Source organism: Aspergillus neoniger (assembly GCF_003184625.1).
Source record: "Aspergillus neoniger CBS 115656 unplaced genomic scaffold BO87scaffold_7, whole genome shotgun sequence".
Taxonomy (NCBI): domain Eukaryota; kingdom Fungi; phylum Ascomycota; class Eurotiomycetes; order Eurotiales; family Aspergillaceae; genus Aspergillus; species Aspergillus neoniger.
In genome coordinates this window covers 51,284-73,107 of record NW_020291135.1, presented here as the reverse complement: position 1 = coordinate 73,107, position 21,824 = coordinate 51,284, and the positions used below count along the sequence as shown (strand labels likewise).

Sequence of the window (21,824 nt, the reverse complement as noted above, 5' to 3'; positions counted from 1 at the left end):
GATAAGTCACAGAATGTGCAGCAGTGGCTTGCTTGCAGACGACGTTTCTCTCTCCTTCCCGCAAACCAGCACCCGGCGCAACACTATAAAACAGTAATCTAGCAAGTTGAAGGCCTCAAAACTGAACCGAAACGGTTATCATTTTAACCCGACATTTTTCAATCGGTGTTTCGGCAAGATCCTAGTTCATGATCTGAGGTAAGATTATAGTCCGTCGGCCCGTAGCATGGGCCACCACGTCTGGCCTATTGCCGGCTTCAGGCTTCAATACCGAGCTAACGACCGGTAGATACTATGCCTGCCTTGATAGGGTTAAGAATCTCTGACGCTCTATTTGTGTCATTGATCCTGTGTATAAGGCACAGACGGCTAGGTCTGATGTTGGCCCGGTAGGATCTAGATTGTGTGCTTCTTTAGGTTAGATCGTCATCCTTCCTCTGCATAACATGGTAGGTGCTTTCTGAGCACTTGCATTATCTTGGTAAAATTGAATGCAATGATGGAGACCAAGTGTGGCGCTGAACGTAGATGGATCCTCTATGACGAATATACGGGGCGAGGCCCTACCTCCTGCCTGGTTCCTTTGTCTTTCATTGACAGAGGACAATTTCTTGCCCACAACATACATTGTTGCTTTTCTCGGTGGATGACACTGGAACACAGACATGAAAATTGGGAGGAACATGAAGCCCTCGGCCCCTGAGCATGCTTGCAATGAATGTCGGATCCGTAAGGTTCGATGCGACAGGAAATCGCCCTTGTGCTCTAGTTGCCGCAAGTCAGGGTTGGTCTGTCAATACACTAAGGGGAAGCGGATTGATCATACCAAGAAGCTGTCTGCCTTCCATCCTAAAACGTCTAATTATTGCGGCTGACTTGGTTGCAGAGTAGATGATGTTCAATCACTCGCAATTCGTTTGCAACGACTTGAAGAAGCCCTTGTTCGATTTTCATCTAGCGTACAAGCCTCCACCTCGCCTCTCAGCAATTTCACGACCACCTATTACAGCCCAAACTCCCGACGATCGAGTGTCTGGGGATTATGTAGCAATTCCAGTACATCCGAGGAAAGCCAGACAGATAAATTGGTTGCTGAGCCTTTGGGGAGTGATGGGTACGAGCAATCGAGCTCAATTTATACTGAAGCTCAAGCTGCCGGTGACCAGTTTGCCTTGTCATTGCCACCATCAAACAGCCCCGGGTTATCAATTGAAGCCCCCTCTACCTCTGGCTCGGTGCTGCAAGCTCAGATTTCCAGGCTGAGTGCACTCTTTCAAAGGCTGGCCAAGGACAAACCTCCACTGTTGGATTTTCCCCAATATGATGACCAGCCGTCCCGTCTTCCACCACGAGCCTTTCTGGAAACCTTCATCGACATATACTTTACCGAGCTCAATCCGTTGCTCCCCATATACGACCGACAGAGCGTTCTGACGGCCATGCGGACTCAATACGAAACAATGGACGTTCCTGATCCAGCCTGGATTGTATCGCTCAACAGCATCCCCCTTCAGACATTGGAAGGAAAGTCCACCGCAGCGAAGAAGACGGGCATGATACCTCTAGAAGCGGGCCTTATCACCCACCTATTGCAGAACATCCGGCGATGCTTCAACAATTTCCAAATCTTACTAGAACCGCGTATGGCAAATGTGCAAGCCCTCTTGAGCCTGGTATGACAGATCTGCATTTGTTTGAACCCAACTAAAGGTTGATGCAGGCTTTGTTTGCTCTCAAGTACTTGCAATTCACTATGTTCGAGGCACTCTTTACCCAAGCCTGTGAGCTCGCCAAATCGATGGGATTACACCGGAGCAAGGGCAAACCATACGCTGAGGGTTGGAACCTGTTCTGGTCTCTTTTCATTATAGATGTAAGTTCGTCATCACCTTTCCTGTTCTCCGCTAATCGAACAAGAAACACACAGCCCTAATAAGCGGCACACCATGCCTCTTGCCATCCTATGACATTGGTCTCCCGCTTCCCACCAGCTCCGGCATGCTACTCAGCGATCAATTCGATGCGCGCATCTCCCTCGCTCGGATTCAGGAAAGAATCTCTCGCAGTCTTCACGCCAGCATGCCACAAGTCAGTTGGAAATGCTTGGGACAGCGTGCCTATAAGCTTGTCCGACGCCTCAACGATTGGACCACCCAGCACAGTCACATTCTCTACCCTCCAGCCAGCACCACCACTACTGCACAGCAGGCCATCGAACTCCGATACGCCCTCTGCATCTGCCATGTGTTAGTGCAGCGCTGCATACCTGCTTCGGAGAGTCGCCACGCTCGACTTGAGCATGCTCGCACGGGGTTGCAGCTTCTTCAGGAACTGTGTGAGAGCTACCATCCGGGCGACAGCATTTCCGGCTTCTCCATGTTTGAAAGGTGAGTTGTTTTCCACATTACTTTTCCAGTTAGAGGACTGATACAAATTGTTTGCCAGCATCCTGCTACGTTACCCCATTGTCCCCTTCCTCGAAGTCTACATCCACCTCCTCAACCCCGAAGATAATGACAGTCCAGCTGTCGTGACTTCCGACGTCAATGCCCTTGTTTTCTTCGCCAAACGCGCAGAGTGTCTTGCTACAAACGCTCGTGAAGGCTCTCATGCCGATACTATCCGCTCTATATCTCAGCTATGTAGTCAGATTGCTACTTCGATTCTTCAGCAGAACCGGAGTCCTCAAGAACAAATACCAGCACCGCATAGTCCCGAACCAAGATGTGAATTGGAACCCCCGACACAGAATAACCATTCAATTGACTTTGGTGGCACAAGTATTTGGGGTACAGATTTCGGGATGATGACGGATGGTATATACGATGATGTGTGGTGTTAAATGCGTGTCTATAATCGTACGCCAGTTACTAGCTGAATAGTCTTCAACGGACTCCTCTATGAAAGACAGATAACCCTACAACACTCTTCGCTTTCCTGTACATGATTTAGAACGACTACTGGCTCACAAATATAATTCTGACCATGTTGAATGACTTGTTAGTTCATTAATGAAATCTCCCATCACAACCAACGCCATAAGAATCATACCAGATGACTAGTTCACTACTGCAACGGATTGACCACATTCACACTCAGCAGTTCAATCAACTCATCCACATCCTGCAACTCCTCCATCCCCAGCACAGCCTTTTCAATCTTCTCCTGCCTCTCCACCCCAATCAACCCGCCCGTCAACCGGCGAAACTTCTCCAATATCTCCTCATTTGAAATGGGTTCATCCACCCCCTTGGGCTTCAACAACGAATGCTGAACCTGACTGCCATCCGCAAACCTGATGGAGATCAACGCACCACACCCAATATTCGGCTGGTCCAACTCCGCCGTATGCACACAACTCGTCTTTCCAATCAATTCCCAAACCTCATCCCGATCCAACTTTCCCGACGAGAACTGCTCCAACAACACCTGTCCATCCACCAACTGCGACGCCGCCACAAACGCCGTATTCATCTGCGCCCCCGTCGGGGTCAACGGCCTCGTCTCCGGCGCCCATCCACAATGATGAAACACGGCATCACTCAGCTGGATCCGAATCTCCTTGATCTCTCCCAATTTTCCTCTCTCAAATCGCTCCGGATACATCTCCTGCATCTCCGCCAAACATTCAATCGTGCCATGAATCCCCCCACAGCACGCATGCAACTTCAACCGAATCCACTCCGCCGTATGCCAAAACGTCCCCAAATCCTTCGCCACCTCCTCCGGCTTCGAACTAGGCGTATGCTTCGATCCCAGTCCAAACATTGCCAGAAACCCTCCATAAGGCCGCTCAAATACCTTCTTGATCCCTTCGTATCCTCCCCACGCTAACATCGTGCCCAACAGCCCATTCCGCGCCGCAAACCCGTGATGCATCCGCTTCACCATCCCGTCATACTGAGCCGCCATGAGCCCGCATGCTTGTGTCGCTGCTACTCCGATTGCATCTTCGATTTGACCCGCCGACAACCCGAGTAATTTCGCGGAACTACCTGCAGCCGCGGGCCCCCCAAATACAGACCCGCAGTGCCATCCCTTTGCGAGCATCTCGGTGCCGTGCAGCGCCATGCCCACGCGCGGACCAACTTCGAACCCTACCACCGAGGCGAGAAGGAGGGCTCGCCCGTCGATGATGCGCGGAGCGGTCGGATGGTCCCGTGCACTGACGGCGGCCGCGAAGAGAGGGGGGATCACCACAGCTTGTGAATGTAGGGGCGCCACGCTGTGGTAGTCGTCTACTTCGCATGCTTGGATCCAGGAGCCGTTGAGGGTTGCGGCCGCGATGGCACCGAGGCGCTGTCATGGATTAGCAGTATATCCAAAACTACTCAATTCATTCTTCCTCATCTTGAATTGGATATGAGAAGTAAGAGATGGGAGGGAAGAATACCTCTTCATACCCAATAACCACATGCTTCCCCTTCTCCTCGAAGACAGCCATCGCATCAAAAGCCTTCTGCGACCATGGGACGCGTGCACCGACAAGTGCGCAGGCGATGCCATCGAGGAAGAGGTACTTGGCGCGGGTGCGGACAGAGTCCGGGATGTCTTCTAGTTGAAGGGAGGCGATCCAGGTGCAGAGTTGGCTGGTGACGCCGTTGGAGGAGTTGTATGCTTTGGTATCTTTCTCCTCTGCTGCTGTTACTTCCTCTTTTTCTTGGGATTGAAGGTCTTTTTCTTTCTCTTTTGGACCATCTACCCCGTTGAGGGTAGTATTGGTGGTAGGGATGGGCGAAGTAGCAGAAGCTGCTTCAGATTTAGCAGTGATGGCGACCATATTGGATGTATTATAGAAACTTCCTAGAATAATTCTTGATTGATTGATTGATTGAGAAAGAATGACCCATCTTCCAGATATTCGACACCCTATTTATAACCCCAAAGACACGCAGAGAGAACGTCATCCAAACAAGTAACACGAGACAAGCAATCAACACGGACAACGTCGGTGTACCTTGCCTGCCCTACCACTCCCTACCTACCTGCTCTACTACTACCATCATAACACCTACTGACAAACCAGTTAGTATCCCACACAAGCCCCCTCACTCAATATCCAAACTATGAAATGATTGGTCCCGGTAATGCAGGAAGGAAGCTAGTTGGACGCCTAGAAAGTAGTCTAATGCTCCTCCAGTCGGATAAGAGGAGGATTTCGGGGGTGTTAACAATACCAGTCAATTATAGGCTGGGCCGACCGGGTTCCGAGAGCCGATTTTCGTGTTAGTCTGGTTTTCTCTGTTACTTTTGGCTCTCAGAGGTCTGGTGATCTTGGTTTATGGGCATGTGATGGTGAACTGTATATAGAATTTTTTTTTGGGATATTGATTTATGTCATGAGTGGTGTTGTCTGTATGCATTGCATCGCTGAATTACTTCCTGTCGATCGATCGGTTGGTTGTGTGGGATGGAAAGTAAGTAAGCAGTAGGCAGTAAGCAGTAAGCAGACCGGGTAATCGGCGCTATTGTGTTATAGAGAAGAGGACATATAGAAGGTGGGGTGGGAATGAGGGCTTACGCTTGGGCCTTATCTATAATGTATATTGGTGGATTATTATAGTCTCGGAGTCGCGTATGACGTATGTCGTGAACGGAGGCAATCAATTGCCTTCTTGGGGAAATAATCTATTCTATTCGACTACTTCCTGTTGGTCGTATCGTCTAGTGTACGATTCATTCCTTCCTTGCTTTGATTACTGTTCGTATTTAAGGTTGAGTTAGTTACATAATCTGCTGTCTTGCTATGTTGAACCCTATGTTATCACCAAATCTGTCTCTCCACTGTCTCAACTCCCATTGTCTGTGAACAATTTATGCTGAGAAGTGCGAGACCACGTCTCTTCTGAATACAGACTAGTGAAGCCCTCATGATGGCCTGGCGTGACTTGAATATCTAGATGATCGCAGAACGTATTTCCGCCACTGCAGTTGAACCCTTCCATGTCTACCCACCGATTGCGCCACAGTTAGAGACTGGTTTCCGGTCCTGGCATTTACTACCTCACTACTCTCAAGCATTAAATGTATCCTAATCAGGGAAACAATAGGTAACGTTCTTCAAAGTCTGATGTGAGGCATAGCATGTCAGACCTGACTGCCCTATTTATACTGATTAATTATATATCAAAACTATGCATACACCAAATACTATATACCACAAGCAATCACTACTGAATCAATCATACGTCTTCAGCCAAGTAAGCGGCGTCTCAGGCATCATACCCGCCGCCACCAACTGCCCCCTCAGCTGATGCACACACAGCACCTCTCCACCGGGAATTGTCTCCGAAGTCTCCAAATCCGCCCACCAGAACCGAAATATCGGCTTGAACCTCTCCAACTCAAAGAACTCCTTTAGCATGCCTTTTTTTACGTGCTTCCACATATACACTATCTCGGCCCGCCACGCCCACCCATGTCCCTTGATTTGCCAGTCCCGGGCAGTCAGAAGCATCATCGCCTCGACATATCGCACCGGCATGGGCATCTTAACCGGGTACAGGGTATCAGGGAACCGGCCCCAATGCTGCTTGTCCTTCTGGGGAGGGAGACGGGGATTACTGGCTAGGATGAAATGGGGGTCATCTTCGAACAGTTCTCCTAGAGTGAGCTCAGGCAGGTCCCAGAAGAGATATCGCTTCTCGTATAGATAGAGATCAGTGTGGAACTCCGTGTTCATCTCTCCCCAGACACTCCCGTTTAGGTGGAATGAGTAGGAGGGGATGAAGGGGGTTTCGCGGGCTGAATAGGTCCTTTGTCCCATGTGGGGAAAGGGACAGAGCAGATGGGTGTAGTGCATGGGTTGCTCATCGGGAAAGTTGGCTTTGCGGAGGATGCGGATTGCTCTGTTTATATCATGGCTTTCGAGGACGAGTTCGATGTTCTGTTAGGCTTGGTTAGTCGGTTGCAACTAGTAAAGATGAGATCAGGCAGTTGACTTACGCCGCGGAGCCCAGGCGCTCCCAGGGCTTCAGACATGTAGTCGCCAATTAGGAGACATGGTATACCGTTCTCTTCAAGGAGTTGTACAATATCGGCGATGAGCTCGTAGTTCACCTCCTGGCCTGTGTATTCGTATCCAGACATTTTGGTTTGATGCAAGTAAGGCAGTGTCACTGGAGAACAGGAATGTGTGCTCAAAGGTGGGTTGAGAGGAATATAAATCATTGGAGTTGCATGCCTGGCCATGGTGATTGTTGAAGCCAAACCTTGTACAAATGAATGACATGGGGTTTGGTGAGGATATCTTCCACCTGGTGGAGGACACATATAGGGTTACTCCTTGTTCTGCAACATAATAGAGATGTTATGCAAAGAAAACTTTACTGTCAGTTGCCGGTTGCATATAGCCCACTAGTATTAGGGCGCTTGAGCTGGACTGTAGCGAACCATCGGATTCGGGGCTCTCCGGATGGACAGAGAGGAGTGTATATCATGCCTTTGTTTGCTTTTTCTTAGAGCTACCAGGCATGCTTCAGTTCGTTCTTTATCTTGGAAAGTTCATTGGATATTATTGTGAAAGGTAGATTGCGGCTGTGCTGGAATTTCCCACATCGCATATCGCACATCTGTTGAAACATTTACTACCAACTTAGTCTCGAGGTATCAAGAGTTTTCTTCAGATGCATCCTCTTACACCTGATATCTCGGGGCCGTAAATGTAGTACTAATACCAGTGAAGCAAATACATGCCTTGGGAGGGGGCTCCAACCCTGTCTAAAACTGCGGTCAGTGTAACTTACCTTTTATAAGAGCTTGTCGACTATAGTCTTTCAATTGGACCTTAACGGTAAATCCCGGTAGCATGATCCATTCAAGAGGGAGTGCAAAGACTTAGCTATAAGCATGAAAGGCTAGATAAATCCCATTTAGACTCCTTTTGTGGAATATTCTGATCCACGGAACATTCCATAAGTTCAAAGGAATCACATCTATCAGAGCCTGCCGCTTGAGTACAAAGCGTATACGGTTTGATCAATCAAGTGCTTTGTTCGCTACGTGTCTTAACCTAAGTTCATACAACTCAAACGATTTTTACTGCGCTTTGAAATAAAAAACCAGCGCCACTACCAATATACAATTAAAATTAAGTCTACTGGTTAGCGAGTTGACATACAATCCTTGCGATAGACTTCCACAAGAACCGTCATACATACTTCTACTAGCAGCATTGAGCTTGTTCACATCGAAAACCGTCGAGGAAGCGGAGAACATGATGATCGACGGTGGTACCCAGGATGGAAGTATTTATTCTTCAACTCCTTAAAAACCGAAGACCATACAGGTTTCTCCAGCGTCAGTCAGTCATATCTGAGAATTCGACTGCATAAAACATCTACAGAGTCATTTTCGATCAACCGCCTGCACCGGATCATAAGGCTACAATCCTGATCTCTGCTCAAAACGCCGAGAAAGATGCTATAAATCTTCTATCATATCAGAGAAGATGTCGCCATAATCATGGACTATGCAGCAAAACACATACCATATTGCTGGGAGTAGATAGAACGCCCAAGGAGTCGAGACTGTATTGCAGATGCCAAAGAATCACCTAGCAGGCTTCGAAGAAAGCGCCAAAGATATCTCTCCCCCTCACGACTCCAGAGCACTGACCGGGCGTAACCCTGATCCACCAATAATTAATTGCACCAACTGGTTCAACCAAGAAGGGTTTCGAGAATATCCCCAAACAATCGCTCATCCACATACTGCCCATCCAGACCGTTTCTTTGACCGCCCAAAGCGGCAGAACTCCATCGACCTCGCAAAGAAAAACACGGAAATAGACGGCTATAGACGGAAATCCATTTTGTACAGCCCCGAAAAACTGAGTCAGCATTCTGTTGCTTTTTGTACCGCCTTTTGGGGGAGGGGGGCAGAATATGGCCGTACTATGGACATGGCATTTGGGTCTATTTATCTATAACTTTTTAGAGTACTTCGGTCTCGTGGTAGAGCTACTTCTTCTTATTTGATTGGGGGTATGCTTTGTTGATTATTCTGGGGTTGTGTCTATATAGTCGGTGCTGGAGGTTCTCTAGTTGGTATGGATATCGAGGCGAAAGCTACATATTGGACTGAATATGCAGGACAGCCCAGTCTCGATTCTTTGTCCTCGCCCAGCATAGAAGTCCAATACTTGGATACAGCCTTGAAGGTCCGTGAGTATATTATTTCCAATTAAAAAAGGAGTCTTGGAGTATTACACGTAGCATTGGGAATCTATATCTAGACTATCAAAGTACAACGGTATGTCTAAAAGTCAGCAAACTCCTTGTCAATCTCCTCAAAGTAGTCGAAGAAGCCCTTGAACAACTGCACTCCCAGACCAGGGTCCCGGCTGCCCGTCGTCGCCCGGATGCTATGCATACTGAGCTGAGGAATGCCCACATCAATTGCCCGCATGCCAATCCGGGAGCTGGTCATGGGTCCGATAGTGCCGCCGCTGCGGGAATCATTGCGGATCTGGAAGACCTGCAGGGTCGAACCGCAGCGCTCAGCGACACGCTTCATGAAAGCATGGCTCACACTGTCCGTCGTCATGTGTCCGTTCGAGTCGGCGGAGACGGACACGCCGACGTTCAGGCGCGGGGCGTGGTTCTCCAGGTACACGTTGAGGAAGTTGGGGTTGACGGCATGAATGACGTCCGAGGAGACAAAGAAGCTGTTGGCCACAGTCTGCGCCAGTACGTTGGGTCCATAGCTCGGAGCGAAGGCCTCGGCGATGCGCTCCATCACGCTGCTCATAAAGTTGGACCGAGCACCCTGGCGCAGCAAACTGCCAATCTCCTCGTCATCAAACATACCGACCATCTTCACCGATCCCGGGGATGTGCTGTCTGGTGAGGCGATCAGAGCCTCCTGAGCCGCGTAGCAGCATAGCTTGTCATCAATCCGTCCCGCAAAGATTAGGTCCTTCTCCAGACCACCCAGCTGCGCTGGCTGACTGTCATAGAGTTCCAGTTCCCAGTTGAGGATGGTACTGTAGTCCGTAATCCCCAGTTCCTTGGAGATTACCTTGACGAGCTTCTCCGGCTGCGTAGAGGCAAATGAGCCCGCCGCGAAGGGGCTGGTGGTGGACGACGTTTGCTGCTGGAAGAGGTCGGAGTTGTCCACGCCAATCACAGGTACCATCTGCGTCTCCTTGTTGAAGGGGCCCTGGGATGGCGCGCCGAAGTGCGGTGCCAATGTGGGAATACGGGCGATCGGCCAGTCCAGCTTGACCAACTTGGACTCGACCTTTCCGCTGCTAGGGTCCCGGACCAAGACACGGCCACCAATGGATAGATCCCGATCCCACCAAGTCTCATTCAGAGCACCAGCATATGGGGCAACCCCGAGCTGCTGAAAGCCGGCCTTTGTGGGGAGCTTGGACACGGGCTTCAACTTGGCGGTGAGGGCGTCAATGTGACCAGCCACGATAGCCATACCGTTTCCACTCTTGTAATCCTTGCCAATGGAGAACGCGATAAATGCGCTGGAGTTCCGAGTGCAGTAGTATTTCCCGCCGCGTTCAAGCTTGGAGGTCCACGCTTCGCGCTCGGGCAGGCGCTTGTATCCTTTGCTTTCCAGCTGTTTGGTGAAGCCGTCAACAGCATGAAAGATGGTCGGGTTCGCCGTCATAAACTCGCAGTACGGTTTCGCATAGTCATCTGGGTTAACGGACCCCGGTCCCGCAGTAGGTTGCGCGGTGGGAGCAGGAGAGACTGGAGAGTAGTCCTGGACCGGGTCGGGGAGGTGGCCGGACGAGCTGGGACGATAGGCCATGGCGGCCTCACGGAGGCCCATGATGTTCTTCTTGGCCATGGAGCTGTAGGAAGAGTGATAAAGGTGGTAGATGAGTAGTGGAATAGTCAAGTGGACAATTGAGGAGGAAGAGGATGAGGAGAGGGAGGGAATTGGAGAAGAGCGGAGAAGGGACGAGGTCAGCTGAGCGGAGCTTCGACGATCATTCCGATAAGCGCCGTGACCAGTTTGGTTGCTGAGGCCCGGAGCTCCGTCGGGCGAAGGCAAAAGTGGGCTTCATTGTAAACGAAGAAAAGCTTACGGTCATTGGAGTTGATTGGAACAGTCACAACAGCAATCGCTTAAAAATAACGGTAACATAAGGGGCGTGTATACCCCCCAGAATCTATTTACCAGCCAAGTTAATCGGGAGCTGCGTCACTGATAAGCTGCGTCCCACTTGGCCCGAGCCGAGGATGAACCACTATCTCCAATCTCCATCTATCTAGTCTCATAGTTTCGGCCTAGTCGCTCGTTCCCACATACGCGTTCCAATTGACATTGCCATCCTTGCAGTCATCCGTGATCGCTGGTCCAACGGCAACTGCAACCTCATAGCCATCCCGGACCATCACTATCCGCACCGGCCCCGTTTGCCCGTTGAACGGCACCGAAAAGTGATGGATTCCCGGACCCGACGCCTGAAGAATTGTAGGTTCGCAACATCCGATCTGGACGTATACCTCACAGGCATCTTTAACAGTAGCACTGACAAATACTCGGTCCTGGGCAAGTTCATTCGGTGGCATCACCTCCTGGCCCACACCAGGATCATTGCCCGTCGTGCCGTTGGCGCTCCCAGCGTAACTCGGATTCAAGCGATACCAGTAAACCATCTTATCCTCCAAAGGTAATGTCTGATTCGCCTGGTACATACTATTCATCCCGGATCCTCGATAGGCGGCGATGTAGTGGGGCAGCAAAGCTCGCCACGCATCGTGCGGGCAATCCAAGACGTACTTGGAAGATCCGTCAGGCATCCCGGGTTCGTAGATGGGTCCTATATAGTGGGATTCCCCGTAATCATTCCAACTAATAATCTAATAATGGTCAGCAGTGCCCAGTACATCCGAGAATTGCCTTACCTGAACAAAGGCCGGCTGCAAGGTCATGACTTGCTCCCACCGTATATGCCACAAATCGTCCCCGCGCCATAGCCAATTCTTGTTCCACTGGGGTAAATTGGTGTAGAACCAGGGAGAGACAGGCATCATGTACGGCTTCCCAGAAAGGGCATGCATCCATTCGCGATCGCTCGTCACGTTTTTGTTCTGCGCCCCCACCGGCCAGGCATCCCAACTGAAAACGCCGTCAATGATGTCCAGGTAATCCCTGAGTCTTGCCGGCCCCATATCGGGCCAGGATGGCATAAAGAAGCAATCAGCAGATCCTTTGATGTACGGCCAGTCGCCTGCATTACCAGCCCCTATAAATGTCGAGACTAGCGGCTTCCCCTGATAGTGATATTGGGCACTTCGATTCCGGTAGGTGTTGATCGTTGTGATCACCCGATCGGCCGGCCATGGGCCTCCGGATCCATAGTCAAAAGACAGGAAGAGGGAGAAATTCCCGACGCTCTCCGCTGCAGAGTACGCTTTCTCGAGGACATCATCGGTGTAGCTGTCCTGGGGAGCAATGTTCATTGCAAAGCCATCGATATGAGCTTCTTGTGCCTCTCTAATGTCCGACTCCCACTGCTCGGGGGTCATAGCAGCGGCATTTCCAACCTGACACAGTCAGTGAGCCGTTCTTTCATGGATGAAAGGCAGAAGTACTCACGATGAAATGAGCGAAAACAGTCTGTGGGCCAGATCTGGCGAGCACCGGCGTTGCAACTATAAACCATGAGATTAGACAGCCGATCAGCATTTCATCCAGTGTTGAACATCAATTGGTGGGTTTGAAGAAGCTGAGTGGGTGAGTTTCGTATGTAGACAACTGAAAGCAAAGTAGTGCTATCTTGAGCACAACATAAGCACGCCTAATTGTGTATACTTTGGTTTCGTATACAAATTCAGTCGCTAAGTGTCGAAGGTGCGGTCTCGACTTTTCCAAGCCAATAAGTACATGATACATAGGCGATCTACAATATAAACACACGGGATCACTCATACTTCTCCAAAAGGTATCCCTATAACAGGAACAAAGCAGACGGATACGAGAGCGACAGAATGAAGGGAAACAGCTTAATCAAGCCGATCATTTCCCAATATAATCAATCACAGCTTTCAGGAATGGGTGAACAATTATGAAATCTCGGTACAAACCTGGAGGTAATGGCGGCGGAGGACGGTGATACTGCTGATTGGGCGGTGGACCCGTCTGCTCAACAGGCGTGGAGGATGGCTCCAATATCTCTTTGGCATGACGGGTAATCCGGTCTAGCCAACGATCGAGGTGTTTCATGATGGAATTTGAGGAGGGAGACCAGGGCGTCGCGAAGAATCCGGCCAAGACACGAGTGAGCCGGCGGGAATGAAGGGCGTCTTATTGGCCCAAGGAGCAAGCTTCTTATTCGGTAATCAGAGGCGCCCTCTTCAAGAAGTCACAGCAACGGAGATTTCAGGGCGTTCAGCCGGGTGCTGTACAGCTTCGATGACACGGGGAAGATAGAGATCATAAATGGCGGGGACCGGCTTGGCAGTGCACCCGAGAGCTTTTAGGCAGAAGTGCTTCATGTTGACAACTGTTGACAACACGAAGCATGAGTAACCCAAGAGAATAAATCGAGCTATCAATGCAGAATCATGCATCTAGAGTTAGACCCGACTCGCGATAAGCGACGGGCGAGATGAGATCTGCAACGCGGCCAGCTCCAACATCGACAAGCAACGACAGTGCAGCTGACAGGGCCCAGACCGTTTGTCTCCCAAAACTGTGCATTCGTATATTTGGGAACTACCTCATGTGCCATGTGCTATGTCAACATCGTGACGGGCCAGTTGACGAACTGTCTAATTGTCGAGGCCATTGAATGTTGTTGATAAATGACGTCATTTCAGAGAGAGCTCTCTGAAGCAATGGACTCTGGGTAGCACCAAAGGACAGTGAGTCGGGTCCCAAACGTTGCCTATCACTGCGTGCCACAGGGTCGGCGACCGGCTTTGTTTCAAGCTTTGAACCAGAAATGGGGTACCATTGCTGGAGAGCATTGCAAGCATGACAGGCACCGACCTCACGGTGATGTCAGCTATGGAGGCCCCGCGAGAGGCGAGACAAATACCCCCATGCGCCCCGTAGTCCTGCACCATTCATCCATCTGCAAATATTGTAATACCGAGTAAATATCCTCATTCATTTGAGATATCAAATTCAATCGCAATTATGGCCGCAACACAAGCTGCCAACCTCGTGGAGAAGGCAGTCGGACATAGCGGCAACGCCTCCGTCACCACGGATGTGAGCAATTATTACGGGGAGTATGGCCAGGAGACTGGTGAGAAAATCAAGGCGACCATCTGGACCGGAAAGAACCATGTCGAGGTTGGTAAGTAGAATCGGTATCGGCTTGGCTTCCTGCTTTCCTTTATCTGACCCTGTGTGGTTAGTGGAGATGCCTAAACCAAGAGTTGTGGATGAAGGAGACGTACTCGTCAAGGTGACTGGCAGCACCATCTGCGGAAGTGACCTCCATCTATATCATGGTATGTATTCTGTGTCCGAGTATGTCTCGCCAGTTTTCGCGGCGCTCTAACCGCTGTTGGTTCCTACAGGTGTCATCCCTCAGCTCGAGAAAGGTGATGTCCTGGGTCATGAATTTTGCGGTGTTGTTGAGAGTGTAGGACCAGGAGCGAAGAAGGTGAAAAAGGGAGATCGAGTGGTGGCAGCCTTCCCCATTGCGTGCGGCGAATGTCGGAACTGCAAGAAGCAGCTGACCTCCCAATGCGAACGCACCAACCAGAATTCTGTCACCAATGCCATGTATGGCAAACGGACGTCCGGTATATTACCCATTTCATAGTATCTCTAACCTCTTATTTCGACATTATATGCTAACCTGCATCCTGGGCAGGCATCTTTGGCTACAGCCACTTCACTGGAGGCTTTGCTGGTGGTCAAGCAGAGTATGTCAGAGTTCCATATGGTGATGTCAACCTCCTGAAGCTTCCGGATGATGTCCCAGACGAGAAAGCATTGTATCTGTCCGACGTCCTGGCTACTTCGTACCACTGTGTGGTCGACACCGGGGTAAATGAAGGCGATGTAGTTGCGGTCTGGGGTGCCGGGCCCATTGGTCAAATGGTGGCTAGCTTCAGCTTCTCACAAGGTGCCAGTAGAGTCATCCTCATTGATGGAGGAGAGGCCGCCTGGCGCTTGGATTTCGTCCAGAGCAAGATCCCGAAGCTTGAGACCTTGAACTTCACCAAGCTTCCCAGAGGGGAATCCATTACATCTCAGTTGAAGAAGATGGTCCCCGGAGGACCAGATGTTGCTTTGGATTGTACAGCGGGTGAGTACGCCAAAGGATGGGCACATTATTTCGAGATGCTCTTGGGCATGGAGACAGACACTTCAGAGATGTTGAACGAGATGATTACGTCTGTCCGACCCTTTGGCCGCGTGGGAGTTACAGGTGTCTACGCTGGTTATGTACGTGACAACCACAATTACCTTTTGACTTTTTTTTTTAGTGAACTAACGACTACTAGACAAACCACTTCAACATCGGTGCTTTGATGCAGACAGGTGTCCGGCTCATTGGCAATGGCCAGGCTCCAGTTCAGAAGTATTGGAAGTATCTCCTCGAGCAGATCCAGAAGGGTGAGATCAACCCATTGGATATCGTATCCCATCGCGTCCGCCTGGAGGATATGGACAAACTGTACGAATTGTTTGATCATCGCGAGGGAGGTATCCAGAAGGTCTTTGTCCAAACCAAGCACTCAGCTCATCCGTCAACGGGATCGCCAGCTCTGGTTGATCTGTAAACGCTGCTTATACTGTCTAATGTTCTGTTTAATTGATGGACACTTCTTAATCTTGTACTTTACGTGACGAATAATGCAAATCACAAATATTCTGCAAAACCTCTTGGATTCCAGCGAATGGGGGTACGGAGGTAGTACTTGGTGGGACCCAGAGGGCAAAAAATAAGGAATGGAAGAAAGCAACCCGAAAATCAAGAAACGAGCGATGATCGGTGGAGGGAGAATTCTATCAGTCACAACGGTCGCTTCCGCGAATAGCAGACATCCCTATTGACTACGTACTTTTGAAGCACAGGTTACCAACTTCATATGTAACTTATGTCGCATTCATATCAGTTGTGACTCAATTAATTGAGTGATAGGGAAGTTAACATGCAAGTCTCTGCATGGAAAAAAAGTCGGTCTGCCGCGTTCAACGACAGGTATCCAAAATCGGGCCGTATTCGCCTCCAAGGGATTCCGTTCATCGGCATTTGAAACACTTACAATAAATGACTTCAACCATGAGCGCTCCAACTGCTGGCAATAACGCAGGCAAGTAACCAGGAAGAGTTTTCACCATACCCATCCCACTAGACTGAACCCGGCTAAGGAGGCGGATTTCCTCGACTGATCGTCGACAGGTTTTGGTTCGTGCATTACGACACGCATGGTTCGGATTTCCCGAAAGGGACTAGCGTAATCTGATAAGATCAGACGACGGAGGGAGCAGTGGTACCGAATAATGCCAGCCATCATGAACCAAAACCCAGTGCATGCGGGTTGGAGGTGTGGGATGGGTCTTGCCTGCTCCGGTCTGGTCAAAAAGGGAGAAGAATTCCTGAAGGGTCTCTGCGACTGGAAAACCGTTCAACCGGTCAGAGGTGATTGGCTCCATCTTCTGTTCTAATTGCTAATCACAGGCCCCGTTTGATTTCATTTTTCATTTCGTTTGTCAGGGAGTACCTGGGCCATTGGGGACTCGACGCCGAATGTCCATGTTTCTATGTGTCAGCCTCGCTCCGTTATAACTGAGGCAAATATTAAGAGCATCCGCTTTTGCCATGTGCTTTTCGGTTTTTTTCTTCTGCTGGAGACAGTGGTCTTGCCAAGGAATCCGCGCTCATCGCGGGTGGAACAACCACCAAACAGAGGCTGGACGGGAAGAAGACCTGTACCCACATGTGCGGCCTTTGGGGGGGGGTGAGAGAATTTCGAGTCCCGTGGGATGGGAGGTGTAGAGTGTCATGATTGACTCACGACTTTTATCTCGGACTTTTCGTGTAATCGGCCATGCTGATGCGTGGAAGATGTAGAGTTCAAGTAGTACTGTCGGTAGGCAGCAGAGCAGACTCCGCGGTTCATATAAGGCTGACCGTCAAGCCCTGCTTTAGAATCAACTAATGGGCAACGACGCAATCCCGGCGTACAAGATTTACTCCTGGGGGGAGAATAGGTGGATAACGTACCCTAACCCCAAACAAGTCCGAGCTGGGTGATTGATAACCATCGGGCTGGCGCGGGACTGGCGAATAATAGACGGGGGCGAGGAACGTCCCACCGTAACTCCGAAGTCGGTGAACGCGCACGATAATCTAATCTGATCCGATACCTTTTTCCCGGCCTTCTTTCCCCCTCTTCTTCCCTCGGTCGCCCTCTTGTTTTCATTCCTGCCTTACCTTCGTCCTTTCCTCTTCCATACCTTGTTCAATCCTTGCCCATTATTCTGTCTGCTTCGTGGCATAGATTGATAAAACACATTGCTGCTGCACGCCCAATCTTCTCCGGTGTGCTCTGCACCACACCTCGTCTCGCTTACCGGCTGAAGGGGCGCACTTCCGCTCTTCCGGCCGCCGAAGCGATCAAGTGACACCACCACTTCTTCTTCCTTCCCACCTGTTGGTCCGTTTCCCTCCCCAAACACCTCCCGCAACCCGCTCCTCGCGGCGAAAAATTATGACTGCTGACCACGACCCAGGCCACCTCTTACAATAAAAAGAGGTCTCCCAAATACCATGGCCACTCCAGCTCCCTCGCTCGCTCCTGCGCCGGGTCCAGCTCCGTTGGCACCCGCATTGGCCGCCAAGCCAGCCATCTCACCGTCTCCCGGTCCGGGCACACCCGGCTCCATCACCTCCAAGGAATGGGTGATCCCCCCTCGTCCCAAACCCGGCCGCAAGCCCGCCACAGACACGCCCCCTACCAAACGCAAAGCGCAGAATCGAGCTGCCCAGAGAGCTTTCCGGGAGCGTCGAGCGGCCCGCGTTAACGAACTCGAGGACCAGATCAAGAAAATCGAAGACGACCATGAGATCCACGTCGTGCAACTCAAGGAGCAGATCTCGAACCTTTCTCATGAGGTCGATCAATGTCGGAGCGAAATGGCCTGGTGGCGTGACCGGTGCCACGCTTTGGAAAAAGAGGTCTCCGTCGAGCGCAGCGCTAAGGAAAGCCTTGTGAAGGAGTTCCGGTCCTCGTTGTCGGACAAGAATGCCTCTCGCTCAGACAAGGCACCCTTGACACGCATACCCAGAGACTCAGCCGCCGCTCAAGTGGCAGTGGAAAATAACATGCACGAGGAGCGGGAGGAGGTGCCCCTGGGCTGTAGCAACTGCTCGAACGTGCACTGTCAGTGCATTGAAGACGCCTTTAGCGGCATGCCAGGCATCGAGCGGACGTCAACGCAGTCAAAGCGTACTGATAACTCGAGCCAGTCTCGTGCCGAACCTGAAATCAAGCCTGAGCCAGAGGAGATGGAGATCGATTTCACAACGCGATTCGCGGCCCCCCATCACGTCCAGGACGACACAGTCACTAATGTCTCCTCCCCGGCCGTCGACCCTTGTGGTTTCTGCCAGGATGGCACGCCATGCATTTGTGCGGAAATGGCTGCCCAGGAAGAGGAGCGCCGCCGGCGGAACTCGTTCGAAAACAACCGTTTGGCACCCATCCAGAACCTGTCGCAGTTCACGCCGCCCCCTTCCGACGGCGACGTGCGGTCCGAGGTGACCCTCCCACCCATTAGCCAAGCGACGAATCCCTGCGCCAATGGCCCGGGTACTTGTGCTCAATGTCTCGCCGATCCCAGGCGGACCCTTTTTTGCAAGACGCTGGCGGCCTCCCGCCCCGCCAGCGCTGCTCCCTCCGGATGTTGCGGCGGTAAAGGCGCCGATGGTGGATGCTGCATGTCGCGCAACTCCAACCCTCAACGCAGCGGGTCAACTCAACAACCACAGACTTCCAGCTCGCGCCGCTCGGCTACTCCGTCCCTAACTCTCTCCTGCGCCGATGCCTTCACCACCCTCTCCCGCCATCCGAACTTCTCTCGAGCCAGCGATGATATTTCCTCGTGGCTTCCCAAACTTCACACTCTGCCCAATCCCAGTCAGAGCCAAAAGGAGGTAATGCAACCAGGCTCTCGAGCCGCTTTGGAAGTCGAAGCCGCCAGTGTCATGGGTGTGCTACGCTACTTTGATCGGAGATTCGCCGACAAATGATTTTCCTCTGCATTCTGTTCCTTTCTACATTTTCTCTTCTTTCTGCCTCTTTCTTTTCGGCACCTTTTTTATTCTGCTTCTATTTCTCATGATACCCAAACCTGACTCATGGCATGTCTGAGTTTGTATTATACATACACACCTCACTCACACCTTCCTATCCTCATCTCGTGGACGGGAGAGATAAACACCTCTTCCTAATACCCTTCTCACCCATCCATCTACTTTTTCCTCCCCCAACCTCCACCCAGGGATTTATGAACCCTTCCCTTACGATCCGCCCCACCACAAAAAGTGACCATGAAGGAGGGAAACTGGAACCTCAACAACACAAAAATTCACTCATAAGAAAAATGATCAAAAAAGAGCCTAAAAATAATAACGACCGGACTGCCAGGATTGTCTTGTCTAGAGACCGCGACGAATTGAAGTTCGTTCCATATGATTACATTTAGACGGGTGAAATGAAATAAATGATATGGCGTTTTTTTTCTTACTATCTATTTATTTTCCATATATATCATTTCGTGGTTCTAGACACTTTTTTCTATCTTTTGCTTGCTTGTATAGGCTGGGGTTTGGTTGAGTTAGTAGAGTAATGGGTGGGCTATTTCAGGTTAATTACTTCGACTTTTCATACTATATTGATTGATCTAGAAGTGAACAACAGAGTAGTGGTGACATTGTGGAATGAAGAGTAGGTAGATATTCATTCGTATGATCTACATGAACAATATATAAATTGTAAAGATGACAGGCTCCAACGCCGATTCCATTCCGCTTGCTCCGTAGATATGACAACTGCAAGTAAAAACAATAAAATAAAGTACATCCCATAGCAGCGTCAGTTGGTATTGGTATTAAACGAAGAAAGGAACAACGAATGAAAGGAGAGGTCGAGAGTTAGAGAGGAGATCTGGGTGGAAGCGAAAGGTAGCCCGATGAGTGACAATTCATTAGAAGCGACCTCCGCTGGCCATCGACTCATCCTCTCCGGTCACACTGAAGCTGCCCATAAGACTGGCGCCCCAAATCCCGGCAATCCCCCACATGCCAATGCGCCAGCCCCGGTATAATCCCTTGATACCCTGGCCCTGGCGTTTCCGCTGTACGACGGGCTTCTTCATGAGCTGGCGCGCACGATCAGTCTCCGGCGCGGGTGCCACCCCCTCTTCGTAGACGATGCTCCACATTGTGCCGATGATGCCGCGGTAGGTTTGAGGCGTAGGCACGATGGTCTCGACCTCAGTGGTCGGAGTCTCATCCGTGGTGGGGGACGATACTGAGCGGATGGAACCGCGGGACTGCTGCCGGAGACTGGGGGAGGTGAATGTTGCAATTTGCGCGCGACGAAGGACGGTTTCAAGAGGGAACCGGACTGCGAGCTCCAGGCCCGAGCTCAAGAAGGTGAAAAGACCCCATGCCGACGGGTTCAGCACGGGATCAATGGAAAGGTATGATTTCAAGACCAGGGGAGTTGTGTTGATGATGAAGTTGGGGAGACTGGAGTGAAGGATGGTGATCGGGATCAAGTGAGGGGGAATGGTGCAGTTGGGAGTTGGGATCTGGCGAAGAGCCCGCAGAAGCGAGCGGGGACCGTGAGTGGCCGGTGTGAGAATGAGGAATGTGCGTGCAGTGTCAATGGGAGAGAGAAGCATCGCCGACAGCGACGAAGAGATGAAGGACAGGACTAACGTCGCGACCGGGGCGGTAGACGTCAGGATGTCTGCGGTCATAGAAGAAGTTACATCTTCCTCTGGCAGGCCGACAATGGCGGAGAGCAGACTGCGGATGAAGGTGTTCAAGGTTGGGAGCAGCAGGGAATAGATGAAGGTCGCGTTGGTCGCTTTCCAGGGCGACGATGGCCCGCTGGTGCTCCACAGCTGACCCAGCACCTCCATCAAGGAGGAGGGGTTCTTGATGGCCAAGGCATATCGAGATGACGAGGTCTGGGGTGGGATGTAGCCGCTCCGGTCGGTAATATGGCGTCGAGGCTTCCGGGATCGGGGAGTAGAGGGTGTTGGCACTGCGGGAGCTGCCGATGTGAAGTAGCTGCTCTCATCGTCGGAGGAGAGGGATTCCTAAGGAGCCCCAAGAGAACATATTGTTAGCTGTCTATTTCCCACCCATTGCCATAGTCTGTGTTGTGTACACACATCTTCGTCGTAGGAGTCGACCTGACTGTCCAGCCCAGAGCTCCGGCGATCATGCATCGCCCATTGTCCCTCCGCAGAATCATCGGGAACCACATAGGTCTGTAGAATGGTTTTGGCGACATCGAAGGGCTGGGCAGTTAGCACACCGAGGTATCGACGGAGTGCTTCGTCCAAGGCATCGCGAATCCAGCTGGACACCGAGGGGGAGTTGTCGAGGTAATCGGAGTAGTCCAGGTCGGGCAGAAGATCGCGCGCCGAACCACCAAAAACTTGAGTTGACGATGACGCATCGGGAGGGGAGGAGACATTGGAGGCGTCTAAACCGATGGGGGGAGGGATGTAGTAAGGACGGAGGGGATTTGGCCCATCCAGCGGGGCAGTCATGATGGAAGATAAGAGAGGGAGAAGGGAGGGAATTAGTTAATGGTTTCGGGGATAAGGATGGAAGGTCAAGAGGGGGAAGAAAGAAGAGCAGG

At 51.0% G+C, this 21,824-nt stretch overlaps 8 protein-coding genes across 8 annotated transcripts; 3 read left to right on the top strand and 5 right to left on the bottom strand.

Annotated features, from left to right (window-relative positions):
- Positions 1-683: 683 nt before the first annotated feature.
- Positions 684-2,842, top strand: BO87DRAFT_451550 (Zn(II)2Cys6 transcription factor; the record flags this gene model as incomplete). The annotated part of the gene is made up of 5 exons (XM_025628469.1): positions 684-835; positions 887-1,673; positions 1,721-1,873; positions 1,918-2,387; positions 2,446-2,842. 5 exons carry the CDS (start codon positions 684-686, stop codon positions 2,840-2,842), a joined length of 1,959 nt encoding a protein of 652 aa, XP_025482403.1.
- Positions 2,843-2,960: 118 nt separating this feature from the next.
- BO87DRAFT_328767 (MmgE/PrpD family protein) lies at positions 2,961-4,818 on the bottom strand. Its single transcript, XM_025620235.1, has 2 exons — positions 4,394-4,818; positions 2,961-4,299 (listed from the first exon to the last, which is right to left on the bottom strand). Exons 1-2 carry the CDS (start codon positions 4,778-4,780, stop codon positions 3,067-3,069), a joined length of 1,620 nt encoding a protein of 539 aa, XP_025482402.1. The 5' UTR covers positions 4,781-4,818; the 3' UTR covers positions 2,961-3,066.
- Positions 4,819-5,819: 1,001 nt separating this feature from the next.
- On the bottom strand, positions 5,820-6,959 carry BO87DRAFT_373958 (uncharacterized protein). Its single transcript, XM_025622681.1, has one exon. It carries the CDS (start codon positions 6,764-6,766, stop codon positions 6,179-6,181), a length of 588 nt encoding a protein of 195 aa, XP_025482401.1. The 5' UTR covers positions 6,767-6,959; the 3' UTR covers positions 5,820-6,178.
- Positions 6,960-9,200: 2,241 nt separating this feature from the next.
- BO87DRAFT_373957 (M18 family aminopeptidase) lies at positions 9,201-10,881 on the bottom strand. Its single transcript, XM_025622680.1, has one exon. The coding sequence runs from the start codon at positions 10,807-10,809 to the stop codon at positions 9,259-9,261; it is 1,551 nt and encodes a 516-aa protein (XP_025482400.1). The 5' UTR covers positions 10,810-10,881; the 3' UTR covers positions 9,201-9,258.
- A 331-nt stretch (positions 10,882-11,212) lies between these two features.
- On the bottom strand, positions 11,213-12,991 carry BO87DRAFT_217015 (glycoside hydrolase family 71 protein). The gene is made up of 3 exons (XM_025618659.1): positions 12,568-12,991; positions 11,874-12,515; positions 11,213-11,828 (listed from the first exon to the last, which is right to left on the bottom strand). The coding sequence occupies exons 1-3, from the start codon at positions 12,655-12,657 to the stop codon at positions 11,253-11,255; spliced, it is 1,308 nt and encodes a 435-aa protein (XP_025482399.1). The 5' UTR covers positions 12,658-12,991; the 3' UTR covers positions 11,213-11,252.
- Positions 12,992-14,112: 1,121 nt separating this feature from the next.
- On the top strand, positions 14,113-15,725 carry BO87DRAFT_456636 (zinc-dependent alcohol dehydrogenase; the record flags this gene model as incomplete). Its single annotated transcript, XM_025628742.1, has 5 exons — positions 14,113-14,275; positions 14,337-14,432; positions 14,502-14,729; positions 14,801-15,378; positions 15,438-15,725. 5 exons carry the CDS (start codon positions 14,113-14,115, stop codon positions 15,714-15,716), a joined length of 1,344 nt encoding a protein of 447 aa, XP_025482398.1. The 3' UTR covers positions 15,717-15,725.
- A 1,897-nt stretch (positions 15,726-17,622) lies between these two features.
- Positions 17,623-19,675, top strand: hapX (bZIP transcription factor HapX). The gene has a single exon (XM_025622679.1). It carries the CDS (start codon positions 17,711-17,713, stop codon positions 19,190-19,192), a length of 1,482 nt encoding a protein of 493 aa, XP_025482397.1. The 5' UTR covers positions 17,623-17,710; the 3' UTR covers positions 19,193-19,675.
- A 209-nt stretch (positions 19,676-19,884) lies between these two features.
- Positions 19,885-21,811, bottom strand: BO87DRAFT_413672 (mitofusin complex protein UGO1). The gene is made up of 2 exons (XM_025626588.1): positions 21,349-21,811; positions 19,885-21,273 (listed from the first exon to the last, which is right to left on the bottom strand). Exons 1-2 carry the CDS (start codon positions 21,730-21,732, stop codon positions 20,149-20,151), a joined length of 1,509 nt encoding a protein of 502 aa, XP_025482396.1. The 5' UTR covers positions 21,733-21,811; the 3' UTR covers positions 19,885-20,148.
- Between the last annotated feature and the right edge of the window lie 13 nt (positions 21,812-21,824).